Source organism: Trypanosoma theileri (genome assembly GCF_002087225.1).
Source record: "Trypanosoma theileri isolate Edinburgh chromosome Unknown TM35_Tth_29_V1, whole genome shotgun sequence".
Classification (NCBI taxonomy): domain Eukaryota; phylum Euglenozoa; class Kinetoplastea; order Trypanosomatida; family Trypanosomatidae; genus Trypanosoma; species Trypanosoma theileri.
The window spans coordinates 367,604-380,854 of NW_021639871.1; the positions used below are offsets into that span (position 1 = coordinate 367,604).

General features: G+C 44.8%; 5 protein-coding genes across 5 annotated transcripts; all 5 read right to left on the reverse strand.

Moving 5' to 3' along the window:
• Nucleotides 1-124: 124 nt before the first annotated feature.
• Nucleotides 125-5,194, reverse strand: TM35_000292380 (uncharacterized protein; the record flags this gene model as incomplete). Its single annotated transcript, XM_029028395.1, has 1 exon — nt 125-5,194. One exon carries the CDS (start codon nt 5,192-5,194, stop codon nt 125-127), a length of 5,070 nt encoding a protein of 1,689 aa, XP_028880422.1.
• Nucleotides 5,195-6,246: 1,052 nt separating this feature from the next.
• On the reverse strand, nt 6,247-7,941 carry TM35_000292390 (uncharacterized protein; the record flags this gene model as incomplete). The annotated part of the gene is made up of 1 exon (XM_029028396.1): nt 6,247-7,941. The coding sequence occupies one exon, from the start codon at nt 7,939-7,941 to the stop codon at nt 6,247-6,249; it is 1,695 nt and encodes a 564-aa protein (XP_028880423.1).
• Nucleotides 7,942-8,323: 382 nt separating this feature from the next.
• On the reverse strand, nt 8,324-9,559 carry TM35_000292400 (uncharacterized protein; the record flags this gene model as incomplete). The annotated part of the gene is made up of 1 exon (XM_029028397.1): nt 8,324-9,559. One exon carries the CDS (start codon nt 9,557-9,559, stop codon nt 8,324-8,326), a length of 1,236 nt encoding a protein of 411 aa, XP_028880424.1.
• A 412-nt stretch (nt 9,560-9,971) lies between these two features.
• TM35_000292410 (uncharacterized protein) lies at nt 9,972-12,575 on the reverse strand (the record flags this gene model as incomplete). The annotated part of the gene is made up of 1 exon (XM_029028398.1): nt 9,972-12,575. The coding sequence occupies one exon, from the start codon at nt 12,573-12,575 to the stop codon at nt 9,972-9,974; it is 2,604 nt and encodes an 867-aa protein (XP_028880425.1).
• A 292-nt stretch (nt 12,576-12,867) lies between these two features.
• TM35_000292420 (uncharacterized protein) lies at nt 12,868-13,167 on the reverse strand (the record flags this gene model as incomplete). Its single annotated transcript, XM_029028399.1, has 1 exon — nt 12,868-13,167. One exon carries the CDS (start codon nt 13,165-13,167, stop codon nt 12,868-12,870), a length of 300 nt encoding a protein of 99 aa, XP_028880426.1.
• Between the last annotated feature and the right edge of the window lie 84 nt (nt 13,168-13,251).

Consider the following 13,251-nt stretch of genomic DNA (forward strand, 5'->3'; position numbering starts at 1 on the left):
AAAAAAAAAAAAAAAAAAAAAAAAACGCACACATAGCAATAACATTATTACTATCATCATCCCAATTATTATTTATTAGCCGTACTTACAACAAACAACAGTAGTAATAGTCTCTCTACTGGTTTTATAACGCGAGGGTTCGCTTAAAGCGACGACCACGAGCTTCCGTACCATGGTGTCCAGCAGGTTCTATACTGTTTCGTTTTTCTATACTGTTTCGTTTTTCTATACTGTTTCGTTTTTCTATACTGTGTCGTCGATCCTCTCGCTCAGCAAATTTATATTGCAGGAGTTTCTCCATATCTTCTGCATCTCCACCACCACCGTCTTGTTGTTCTCCCGCCGTGCGGGATTCCTCTGTATCGCCGTGTCCAGCAGTATGCATCTTTTTTACAATGACGCTCTTTTCACCCTGTCCTGCTGCCAGTTGCAGTACCGATGCATATCGCATATTTCTCATCGCAGCAGAAGTAGCCGTTCCTGAGGCTGTTGTTGTTTTTCCCCCATCATCATCACCGTCCTCTCCATCATCTCCCTCTTTGTCGGTTGCATCTGATTTTGTTTTCTTTCCTTTTTTTCGCAGTAACTTTCGTGGACCTGGGGAAGTCACTCTCTCCTCTCCTGTTGTCGTTGCTGCTGCTGCTGCGGCTGGTGTATCTGCATTGGAAGGTCTGATCACCTTTACGTGTTTTTCATTATTTTGCCGTGTTTTCTGTGCTGGGCGGTATCCTTCCTTTCGCTTCGCCAACCGCTCCGCAATGCTCTCGGTAACGCCGCTGCGGAGTGGCTTGAAGGCTGCAGTGATACTACTGTCCTCCACGTGTGTGATGATGGCCTGCACAATATACCGTGAACGCTGCATGGCACTCTGCACAAGTGCATTACACCGCTCCTCTCGTTTCCGCAGCGTTGATAATCCTCGTTCGCCGCCTTCCGCATCTTCTCCTCCTCCTCCTCCTCCTCCCAGCGGCAGCAGTTCCGTACTACCTTTACTGTTATTATTATTATTATTATTATTATTATTATTATTATTATTATTATTATTATTTGCCTTTCGTGCGGCCAGGGCCACACATACCGCAGCCCCTTGGCGTTGCAGAGCGGTAACGGATCCCCGCAGTACTTCCCGTGCAATGCCGAGTTCTGGCAGCACCGCACCTGCACGTTTGTTCTTCGTTATCCCATCAACGAGGGCATCCGCAATGCTGAGAATCGTACGACCCTCCGCCTCAATAAGCAGCAAACCGTGAGAGAGAAAGTTATTACTACAATCTGATGAAATCTCAAAGGCGTTACCATCCGCCGATAGTGCTGTTACAAATGCAAGTGCAAAGTGAGCTACAAGTCTCTGCGTGATGGCGGCTGCAAGTAAAGGTTGTCGCAGTTGTTGTAGTCGTTCATGGGCCCTCGCAATATGTAATAAACTATCAGCTACATACGGCCGCACAGCACCTGCGGTATGTGTAGAGACGCGTTGCCAATCCATCATGGGAGCCATAAATCCAGATGCATGTACCTCACGTGAGATACGCTGCTGTGGTGTGGCGAGAAACATTCCAAGCAGCGCATCTACCAACAACTCACAGTGTTCCCCCACAGTGGCCAAGTACTCTGTGCGAAATTGTTCTTCTTTGCGGTTTAACAATGTCTGTTGTTCTTGAGGAGTCTTCGCCTCTGGTGTGAGTCGCACTACCACCTGCAAGATACACGGCTGAATAAGCTCCGAGGCCACAATAGGCACAATTGTGGTTGGTAAACACAAGGCATCGGCGAGACTTTCAATAATGACACTTTCCCGTGTTTCTGGAGCCGCACCGGCATCGAGAGAGACACGTTGACAGTTATGATGAAGTGCATCTACAAAGACAAGAAGAATATTTGCCACAAGCGCTAATAACATCTCTTCATGTTCGGCTACATGCTCAATTACCATTTTACTATTACATTGGGACATGAAAGCCGTCGTCGCATCTAATTCTGTTGCCTCTTCTGTATCGGATTTCGTTTCTTTTGTTATTTTGCGTCGCAACAGACGTGAATGACCTTTCTGTTGCTGATCCATTTGAGTATTCACATCTTCTTTGCGTTCCGCCTTTGCCGCAAATAGATCAATGCCATCATATACTTCATCAAAGCGGTGTAGAAAAGGTGCTGTACGGTCCACCACAACAGAAAGAAGATTAAGTAATTTACACGCCATTGCAGAGGAGACAAACTCGCGACTCACACGAGCACACACGGCACCATCTACAACACGTCCTGTTGTTGAGGTTTGACGAAGTGATGGTAACAGTGTAATATATGCCTTTGCAAGCATACCAACACCATGTGAATAACAACGGAATAGATTAGATCGCAGTTGCTCTAATTCCTCTAGTAAATCACCCATTTCCTGTGCCTGTACTTCACTCACTAACAATGCAGAGGTGCAACTCTCACCAATAACGACCTTCATACGCCGTACGGCGTTGCTCACATAAAGCATCGCCCGTTCCCACTGCGCAAGAATCACTTCTACGAGAATAGCCGCATGTAATTCAATACGCTCATCCTCCACCTCACCATCAATGGGAAGATCACCCACACGATAAGATGCCATGGTTTGCACAAAACTTTGTAGAACTGTACGGTTCACAGTGGTGAGAAGAAGTGCATGGAGAATATCACTCGCAGCCTTTACGCTTTTACGTACCGCATCTACCGACTGTTCTCGTAATGAAGGAGCCCCATCTCTTATTACTGGAACATACGTTAATCGTGGAAGTTCATCCACACCACTGGTCAGACTTACTGTTACACTCACCGTAGGATCTACAGCGGCAGTCTCACGTTTACCCAAAACAGCAGGTCCATTTATCATTCGGTACAACACACTGTTGGCATCGGGATCAAAATCAAACATTCCCGCATGTACTGCAGCTGCAATACCACCCCAATAAGATACCAAAACGAGTTCTAAATGATCTACACAGGAAGTAAATAAACGGTCTGCTAGGGTCCCAGCTGCGGCGGCTTCGGCGCTAGCAGAGATATTTATTTCCACATCTGTGTTGTCCATCACTTGCTGAAGAAGTGCATCACTATACATGGCTAGTTGTGCGGCAGAGCAATTTAACACTCCACCCATCTCTACTTCGCCTATGCTAAAAGTTGTAAAACGAGCAAAGTTGGATTCAGGTGTCCGGAATGCTTCTAGAATGGCTTCTGCGTTTGGCAATCCGCCCTGTCCTGTTACATCCACATCAAAACCTCCAACAGTAATACGATCCCCAATACTGGCATCAAGGGCAATATCCGGTAAACCTAAAGCTCCAGTGTTGAACAATAAAAAGGAATCATTCGCATTTCCTAATAAAGCCCCATTTCCAGTAGGGAGCATAAAACTATTTGTAAATCTAGCATCATTCCTACCACCCCGTCCTAATTCATCATTGCTGTTCATCTCCTTGGGTCGTGGCATAAACTTTTGTCTCCATTCATCTGCCTCTCGGCTGAGACGCAATGCTGTTGATTCCATCATACGTGTATGTTGATTGCGGGTGATGCGAATATAATATTCCACCGGATGTTCCATACGTTGTTGTTGCTGTTGTGATGATGATGGTTGCTGTTGTGATCCTTGGGCCGCAGACGGCACTGCATTGGCTGTTGTGCAGCTGGAGTTTGCCTCCGTTCCTGTAAGGGATGCGTACATTGGTGTTGACACTCCTCGAGGTGATAATGCTCCACCGCTGCTACTTCCACCACCATCTTCTTCTTCATCATACACATCTGCAGCATCGGCAACAGCACCTTCCCGCAGCTCTTTCCGCAGTCCAGACATGACCGCATCATGTTTAGATACGACTCGTAATCTATTTCTAGCCGTCCAGCAGAAATGCCGAAGTTTCACTCCTGCAATAGCCGTATCCATCATAGAGGATAGAATGTCTTCAATAAGAACAGTATCGGCTGCATTGGCGTGCCGCAGTTCAACCGCCATCTGTTCACTAAGATAGAGTGCAGCTCGTAATAGTGCCAAGGCATAACGATATGTAAGGGCAATAGCTCCAAACTGCTTTCGCTGCTGACCACCTGGACTGTTCATATGCCCAAGACTCTTCTCATCATCTGTGTTGTTGTTATTATTAGCATTATTATTGTCATCATCATCTCCGGCCCCTACACCGAGTACAATCCCCTGTTCAAGATCATAATTCTCCTCCAAATACAACATCGCACGCCGCAGACTTAAGACAGCCGCCTCAAAGTTTTTCGCATCGCCTGTTGGACGCACATCACCACCAGCACCACTACTACTACCACTACTACCAATACTACACCGGCGTGCTAATGGTGTTCCATACCAGTATGTTAACTCTTCGCCTGGTAATAATAAGTAATCATTATTTGTGCCAGCATCATCGGGGAGTTCCTCCAGAGCTCCGCGAGCCACCCGTTGCCATTCATCATCTTCAGCGTCAGAGTCTCCCATAGGGTGAGCAATATCACTTCTTCTTTCACTTCTTTTGCTACTGTTATCGCTATCGTTATCACTGTCGCTGCCGTTGCTGACATTGACGCTTCTTCTACTTCTATTGAGGCTTATGTTGCTATTGCTTCTAATACTACCAGCATCCTCATCATCATCATTATCATCATAAATAGTACTTCTACGTCTTCTATTTCGAGTTCCATCTTTTTTGAACTCTTCCCATTTTATATTCTTCTCTCGTGACACATCCGATTGTCGCTGTGGTACCCGCACTCCACAATACTCATAAATAACACCAGGAACACTCCATACCGTCATAAGTTTCGCAAGTATTTCCTTCGTAAGTTTACTGGCCCTCAACTCCTCAAAGAGTTCAACTGTTGGAGCCACAAGTGCCTCTCCTTCCTTTAGTGTGGATTGAAAGGCATCATAAATTGGATCAATCGCCTCACCTGTAAAGAGAGATGTGTCATTTGCATACATCACATCCATTGCCTCTTTACATCCAATAAATGTTTTCATACTATCTCGGATCAACTCCTTTAATGCCTCCTCCGTAACGTCCGCCTCGTGGATGACTTGACTCAGAAGTGTATTCTCAAAATCCACATGAGTGGCATCTGCATACATACGACGAATGTACGCCTTTGGGTCAAACGTGCGACTCGTTGGATCGAGTTCCGGCGCATTCACATCAGCAGACGCCGTCTTATCAGTCATTATACAACTAGAAAATTTTTTTCTATTGTCTTTTTTTTTTGTTTTCGTTCCTTCTGTACACCACGCCCCTCACTAGGAATACTGCAAGAGGTAGATAAAATACGGGGGAAAAAGAAATACTAAAAGAAGAAATGACAATAACCATAATAATAACCATAATAATAATAATAATAATAATAATAATAATAATAATAATTATTATTATTATTATTATTTTTAAGTTAAAGAAAACAAAACAAAACAAAAAAGTCATCACACTCGGAATAATGTCCTCACTTTCTTTATTTCTCTATCTTCAGAATAGATTGATATACATATATACAAACACAAAGATATATATATATATATATATATATATATATATATATTACCTTTTTCTGTATATACAGGCAAACAGATCGGTGGAGAAAAAAAAAAAAAAACGCTGGCCTATACCCAGAGTATGTACGTACCTCTCTCTTTCTCTACCTTTCTTTCTCTCCCTACTTTTATTGAGGGAAAAAATGAGAGAGACACACATAAAATGGGAGCAAAACGAAGAAACACACGCAGACACACAGACACACACAGAGAAAAAAAGGACCATATATAAAGTTTACCAGATCAGCGGTGTAGCTTCATAATCCTGAAAAAAAAAAAGAAAAAAAAAAAAACACTACTCCCACTCCTATCATTCGTTCGTTGCATTGGTTTCTTTTCTTTTTCGGAGACTGAATAATTTTTTTAATCAAATCATTCAAAAACCTCCTCATATATATTTTTATATTCTTTTACTTTATCATGTTCATGTTTTGCTCCTTCCCTTGATTTTTTCTACACTTTCCCCATATCACTGAACAGCAACTCTTGCGAGGTAGTTTTCTCCCCTACTTTTAAGTAGAAAAAAAACAATAAGTAACTCAAGCATACCAAAACAAAACAAAACAAAAACAAAAAAAAAAAAGACATTGAAAAGCAAAAAAAAAAAAAAAACCAATTCCTAACAACAACTACCACACCTTCCCAAATCGTTTTGTTTTATTATTATTTCTCTCTTTCACTAACTTTCATACTTATTGCGCCGATGACTCTTCGCTATGCCGAGAGAATGGCTCTGTGGAGTACTTCATGCATTCCTCGTCTTGTATCGTAGTGGCGAAGGCTGTTTTCTGCATCGCTTCCTCCATGGCCGTTGTGTAGTGTTTCCCTGTATCTGCCATCCGCTGAATCATATTTCGCATACGAAGTCTAAAGTTGCGTAGAAAACGCGTCTCATAAAAGGTCTGTAGCTGCGCACTGACATTTTGTGTGTAAGCCGCGTATTTAGCGTGTGCTGCTGGTTCACCGACAAGACTACCTAGATGTCGCCATAGACACAAGACGTGATCAATAGCGTCTATCCCGGCATCGGCGTATGCCACCTCGAAGAGCAGCCGCTCGTACACCTCCCGCTTGTTCTTTGCCTGTTGAGTATCGATGGAGCACGCTGCTGCCACGGTGAAGTCGGAGGCCTCCCGCACAACCCGTTCGAGTCCGGCGTGCACACTGCCGGCGGCGTGGAGAACTGCGGCGGTGCGCTCCAGTCCGGTGGCGACGTCTTTCATCGCCATCACGGCACCAACGGCGTGTTCCATCGCGGAGAGATACGGCCGGGCGGTGGCGGCGAGGGCCTCGCGGTGGGCGACGAGATCCTGCAGCGTCTCCGTCCAGTACTGCACGGCCGCAGCCGCATTGCTGTGCCGCTGGGAGTTCACATTGACATTAGCGGCGGGTGAAGAAGAAGAGGCCGGCGGCTGTCGTGAGGGATACTCCGCGGCGGCACCCACACCAGCGTTGCTATTGCTAGTAGTACTATTATTATTATTATTATTATTATTATTATTATGACCACGACGACGTCCATGATCATCATTATCACCAACATTCTCATCTTCCTTCCCACCACCCATCCATGAGTGAATAAAACCAAGAAGTTTTCGTACAACCTTTGTGGAACCATCAGTAAAGGTTGCAACTGAGTCACTACCAAGCAATCCACCTTTACGTGTACTGTGGGCATCAATAGCGGCATTGCAACGACGAAATTCCTCCAACACCGACCGCATTGTGCCAAACCAATCTTCAAAACTCTCACGGGGGAGCTGGAAGAAATTTGGTGTATATAAGGAAAAGTAAATAAACTCTGGGCACATGGCAATTTCGCGAAGAAAACGTACGATAGTATGTTGTTGAGCAACAAGAACGTTTTCATTTGTAAGAAACGTACCAAGGTCATCAAACTTTGACTTGGGTGGAAGAGGTGGGACTATAAGGGTTGGAAACTGATTTACTAACAGCATTCGAAAATCCACTAATTCACTGTAGCGACGATCAACATGTGCCGGGAACGATTCCGCCCAGCGATTCGCTCGGACGCCAATATCCATTGAGCTCAGATGCGGTCCGTGTGGAATTTGCGGTTCACTGTACATGGATGAATTGGTAGATCTAAGGTTCGTAACGATAGGAAAGAACGTAATAGGGCGAACCATGCCAGTACTTAATACAGCTGTCTCTACAACGAAGGTTGCGAGCTGCACAGACTCTGGTTTTGTCGCAGGGATTCGGCCATTACTGCTAACACTTTGTGGTTGTGATGGTTGTTGTTGTTGTTGTTGTGGTGGTGGTGGTTGATTTTGTGACTTTGGTTGTGGTTGATGTTCCTCAAATGGGTTTTCGGTGGCGTGTACGTGATCTTCTACACTGGGTTCAGCAGAAGACCTTAGCATTGTCAGGTTTACAGATGCTATAAATCTCTAGAAAATTTAGTCAAGAAAAAAAAAAAAAAATAAAATAAACATGATAAGGATACGAAATATACATACATATAAACACATATAAACATATGTGAAAGAGAGACCCAGAGGTACCTATCATTAATGAACCAAAGCAAAGAAACAAATATACTTTTTTCTCCAACTACACTTCACTTCATTGGTTTCATTTGTGTTTTTTTTTTCCCCCTTTCTTTCTTTCTTTCCTTTTGTTTTTCTTGTAGCACTTCTGTACATTTCCAACGTTTTCCAACCTTTACACATACAGGACTTCCTCATCTTCACTACGCCAACATCATCATGATCCACACTCGTAGAAAACTATATCATGGTGTCACTATTCAGTCATTGCCTTGGCAGTGATTGGGGGAAGTCCTACTGAAGATCCGAGTGCCAAACTCTTCTGGAGGTTTTGCAGCACTAATTGCTGCCGGTTGGTGGCGGCCACCAACTCCCGGTGTTTTGCAGCACTCTCCAATACACTTTCCCGCATAATATTGGATGCCTCTTTACGCTTCTCATAATCTAAAAGAAGTTTCTCAGATCCAACCATTGGCATCTTTTCTCGCATCTTTATATTAGAGTTGGTAAAATGATCACGACGGCGTTTGGTTTGTGCCAATTTATCACGTACACCATTAAGTTCCTCCTCTGTTGCTGCCACCTGACGCCGAAGTTGGGCATTCTCTACCTTCATGAACTCCAATTTCTCCTTTACATGAGTCAGTACATGAATAGTGGTGGTGACCTTACGCCGTAACTTTACAAGGTCTTCATTGCGTTCCTCTATTTTTTCATTAAGATTTGTATTCTCAATTTTCAATTGCTCAAAATCAATAAGGTTCATTCCATCTTGCTGTTGTTCACGTTGTGCTGCAGTTTTTTGTAATTTTTCAACCTCATGACGCAAGAGAATATTGCGTATACGTGCATTACGTATTTCACGTCTTTGATCCATCTCTCTGTTAAGAAATTCCTCAATCTCCTCCTTGGTAAGTCGACGATTGGTACGCACAAAGACCGACTTCTCTGCAAACTCCCGTATATACTGTCGGAAGGCATCTTCCTGTCGGAGTGCCTCATCAATGGTTCCCTGATGTCGTGCCTGTATCTCTGCGAGTAGAGCCTCCGACTCTTCCTTCTGTGCCTGCGCGATGCAGTGCTCCTCGTGCATTTGTCTAACGGTCGTCCAGTACTGCTGCTCCGCCTCGGGCGAGACGGACTGCGGCGGGGCCTCGCCTTTGCGCTGCCGCTGCGCCGCGAAGTACCGCGCCAACTGCCGCTGGCAGGCAAGACTGCGCTCCACAACGGCACCGCGGGCATCCAACAGGCGACTGTACTCGTTAAGGAGATATTGGGAATTGTCCATCGGGGTCTCGCCCGCATCGTCGTCCTTCGCCGCAACAGCAGCAGCAGCAGCGGCGGCAGCAATCGAAACAGATGGCTTTTCCATTCGTTGTGCAGCTTCATGCTCACGCCGCGCAGCAAATTCTCGCCAACGCCGTTGGATAACGCCTGCCGCACTGGACTGCAGGGCCTCTTCTTTCATCTGCTGATCATCGTACTCGTACATGATTCCCCCACACTATTACACCAGCTAATATATAAAGACGCACCCATATAAAAGTAATCAGAGAAAAAAAAAGGAGATAAAAAAGAAAAAAAAATAGAAGAAAAGACATACAAATAAGAAAAAAAAGCATGTAATCAAGAGTGTAGTTGTTTGGAGTGAACGCAAACAGTTTGCCTTTTTTTTTTTGCTCTCAAAAACCCAACTGCCAGTGTCAGGACACTCTCATATAAATAAAAGAAAAAAAAAATATTTATCGTTCCTCTTCTACTTCTTTTGCTCCTTTAAACGCAAAAAAAAAAAACATAATAATTGTCGATAGGGTTTAACATTTGCCTCTTTTGCTTTTCACTTGTTGTCCCCAGTGGAAAGTGTTTTTTTTCTCTTTTCTTTTTGCCTTTCCTTTTTCGGGTAATCACATTTTTGCCACCTCCCTAATACTCTCCAAAGCTTCCTCGAGTGCTGCCTCATCGCCCTCCTCGTGAAAGACTTGCACTTCACCAACAGCACGTCGCACTAAAATGTGCGTGCCTGTGCGCTCCTCGAGTTCCCGCAACTTTTTACTGCCTGTTCCCATAAGTGTGCCAATGCGCTGCGGTGGGAACTCCCGCACACGGCGCACCGATGATGTCTCCTTCGCCGCGATGAACTCCTGGAGTTTCTCTGCTGCTGATGCCGCTTCATCGGGGACGGGCGAACTCACAATTGCCATTTCTTCAGAACGTCTTAACTGCACACGCAGCAACGGCGAGTAGCCGGCGGTGAGTTGTCCGATAAACGACGATGACGGTGAAGATCCACCGCGCGGACGGGTGAGAGTGGGAAAGAGCACCTCCGGGAAAGAAACACTAATTTCTCTCGGATGACACTTTAGTGCGAACTCCTTGAGCATTACATGAGCCTTGTTTACATGCTCTTCTTTTCCCCGCAATAGTATAACTCCCTCCGTCCTTAAGGGCGTCATATATTCACAATGTGAGGCCTGCTTGATTGCTTCAAAGGGTGTAAGTGTCGTAGAGACATGCTCACCAGATAACTCTTCTTCTTCTTCTTCTTTTTGTTCTTTTTGTTGTTGCTCTTGTTGCTCTTGTTTTAAAGACAATGGTGATGATGGAGATAATGATGATGATGATGATGATAATACTTCATGTGTCCCTACTCCATTCTCTTCCGCTTCTTCTTTTTCATTTTTATCCTCTTGGATCTTGGGGGAACCAAAGTTACTACTACCGGCAACCTCTACCAAAGCGGTTGTCAAAAGATGCATCATAGTTGTATCCAACGGCACACGTACTTCTACGCGACGTAAATTGTTTAGCATCAAACACGCCGCCTCTACTGCCTGTGATGTGCCACGTACAGTGATGCTACCATCCCCTACTTGCAGCAACGCACCGGTGGTATTTTCAATATTCCGCACAGTACGTCCTTTAGATCCCAGAATAAAACGTATTGTGTTATTATCACATCGCATCACAATGGTAGAGCGACGGATATCTTCAAGAAGTTCCTTGTAACGACGCAGTACCTCATTCACAGATGATTCAGAACCCTTGACGACAATCTTGGATGCTGTGCGGTCCACATGAATAGAGGAAACACCTGTCTCCTCCTCCATGCGTTTAATAACGCTGCCATCTTTACCAATCACATGTGGTACTTCGGATGAGTCCAGGGAGAGTTCCGCACGGTGTTGAGAAGAGAGGAATCGCGATACCAGTACTTCTGCTGCTGCTACGGCTTCTTTTGTGCCGCGTAGAGTAATCTCATCATTCCCCACCTGCACACTTGCGCCACTCTCTCGTTCAATACTCTGCACATTGGCACCACGTGTACCGACCAAACGCCTCCGCAACGTGGTATCGTACTTTAACTTTATTTCGTGACTGCACATCTCTTCTGCAGTAATAATATCCTTAATAGCAGCTACGGCAGCATCCATATCAGCTGTACTTCCCACTACATAGCCACTGCCGGCACTAACACCATCAATGCAAATAGCCACACCAAAGTCTACCTGTAACTGTTCTAAGGTTGAGCCACCTTTACCGATAATAGCGGATTTAAACTTTGTTGGGTATGTAAAGGTACGATACGGCAACTCTTTGCGTAGTATTTCAAGTTTCTTGTCAATAGCGCGAAGATTCACAATATATGTTTCCTGCGTCTGCCGCAGGTTTTCCATTTCCTCACTTACTGGCCGTTGTTGTTTACGTGAGCGAAGCGCCTCTTTGAGTTCGTTCTGTAATCGTTTAAATTCACTTCGGAGTGTTGTAAATTGCGCATTACGTTCTGTAGGATCTTTCTCCATGGCCTGAAGTTGTTCGCGCAGTTTTACACGCTCCTCTTCCTTCGCTCGCTGTTCCGCCGCTTTTGCGTTAAGTTCTGCACGAGATGTTTCCACACGGCGGCACTTTGCGGCTATACGATCGTCTGCTGCAGCGAGTCCCTGCAGCTCCTCTTTCGCCTGCTGTTCCACCTGCATACGTTTGCCGCGCAGTACAGACGCCCCACTACCACACTTTGCAATTTCTTTATCAATTCGATTCAGTTCCTGCTGTACTTGATCCATTGTGGAAAAACGCAGACGGCTCACCCGTGTGGCGCGTTCTTCACGCAGGCGGTTGAGTTCTTGTGTCTCTCTCTGCAACCCATTTTCTAAATCCCGTATTTCTCGAGAAAGTGTGTTGCCAGCGTGATCTATTGCTTGAATTTCCTGGCGCAGGCTCGCACATTTGGCCTGCAGCGTTTTCAGTTCGTCAAGCGCTGCGAAGACTTTATCCTTCTCTAATATGAGAGCATCAATAGTGGCAGTCATCTCTGCATTGAAATTCTCAAGTTTTGGCATGTACTCGGCAAGACATTTGTCCTTTGCCTGAACCAGACTCCGTAGTGCCTCGGATATGCTCAGACGCTGTTCACGCACAGTTCGTTCTTCCTCCAACAGTCCTCGTACTTTTGGGTCTGTTATGGCATCAAGGCGCATTGAGGAAGGCAATATGGCAGGAAGTACTTCCATATTCTTTTTTTTTTTTTTCGTTTTATATAGTGATAACGATCTATAATAACACTCCACCACTAGAAGCGAAGAAAGAAAAGAGAAATAAAAATAAAAAACAAGAAAGAAGAAATAACAAACACCATCACTTACCTGTATTAAAGCTGGGTTACAAAAGTCTATGTGTACGTGTGTGTGTGTGTGTGTGTGTTTGTGTTTGAAACGCAGAAACACATAAAAGGAAGAAAAAAAAAAAAAATGATACTTCACAAACTGTAGTATGAATGAATATGAGTGTACCTATCGTTATGTATCACCGCGTGCCACTGGGTGGTGATAACACCGGTGCAGCAGTAGCGGTGTTCCACATAGGCACTGCCCGTTGCTGCTGCTGAGCTACCCTCTTTGCTTTGGCTTCCTCTGTGACTCTCTTTTCAAGACTCTCTAACCGTTCTAGTGTAAAGGATTTGATGGGCAACAACTTTGGTGGGCAAAGCAACTCTGTGTAATCCTCCACTTCGTGAAATACAAACCCATTAGCCGGGAGAATCTCCGTTAGCGCTTCATCTGACTCTGGCCTCGATGCTGCTGGTGTTGCTGTCGCAGGTTGCATGAAGGTCTTTCTTTATTTCTATCTATCTATCTATCTCTCTCTCTCTCTCTATATATATATATATATATATATATATATATATAT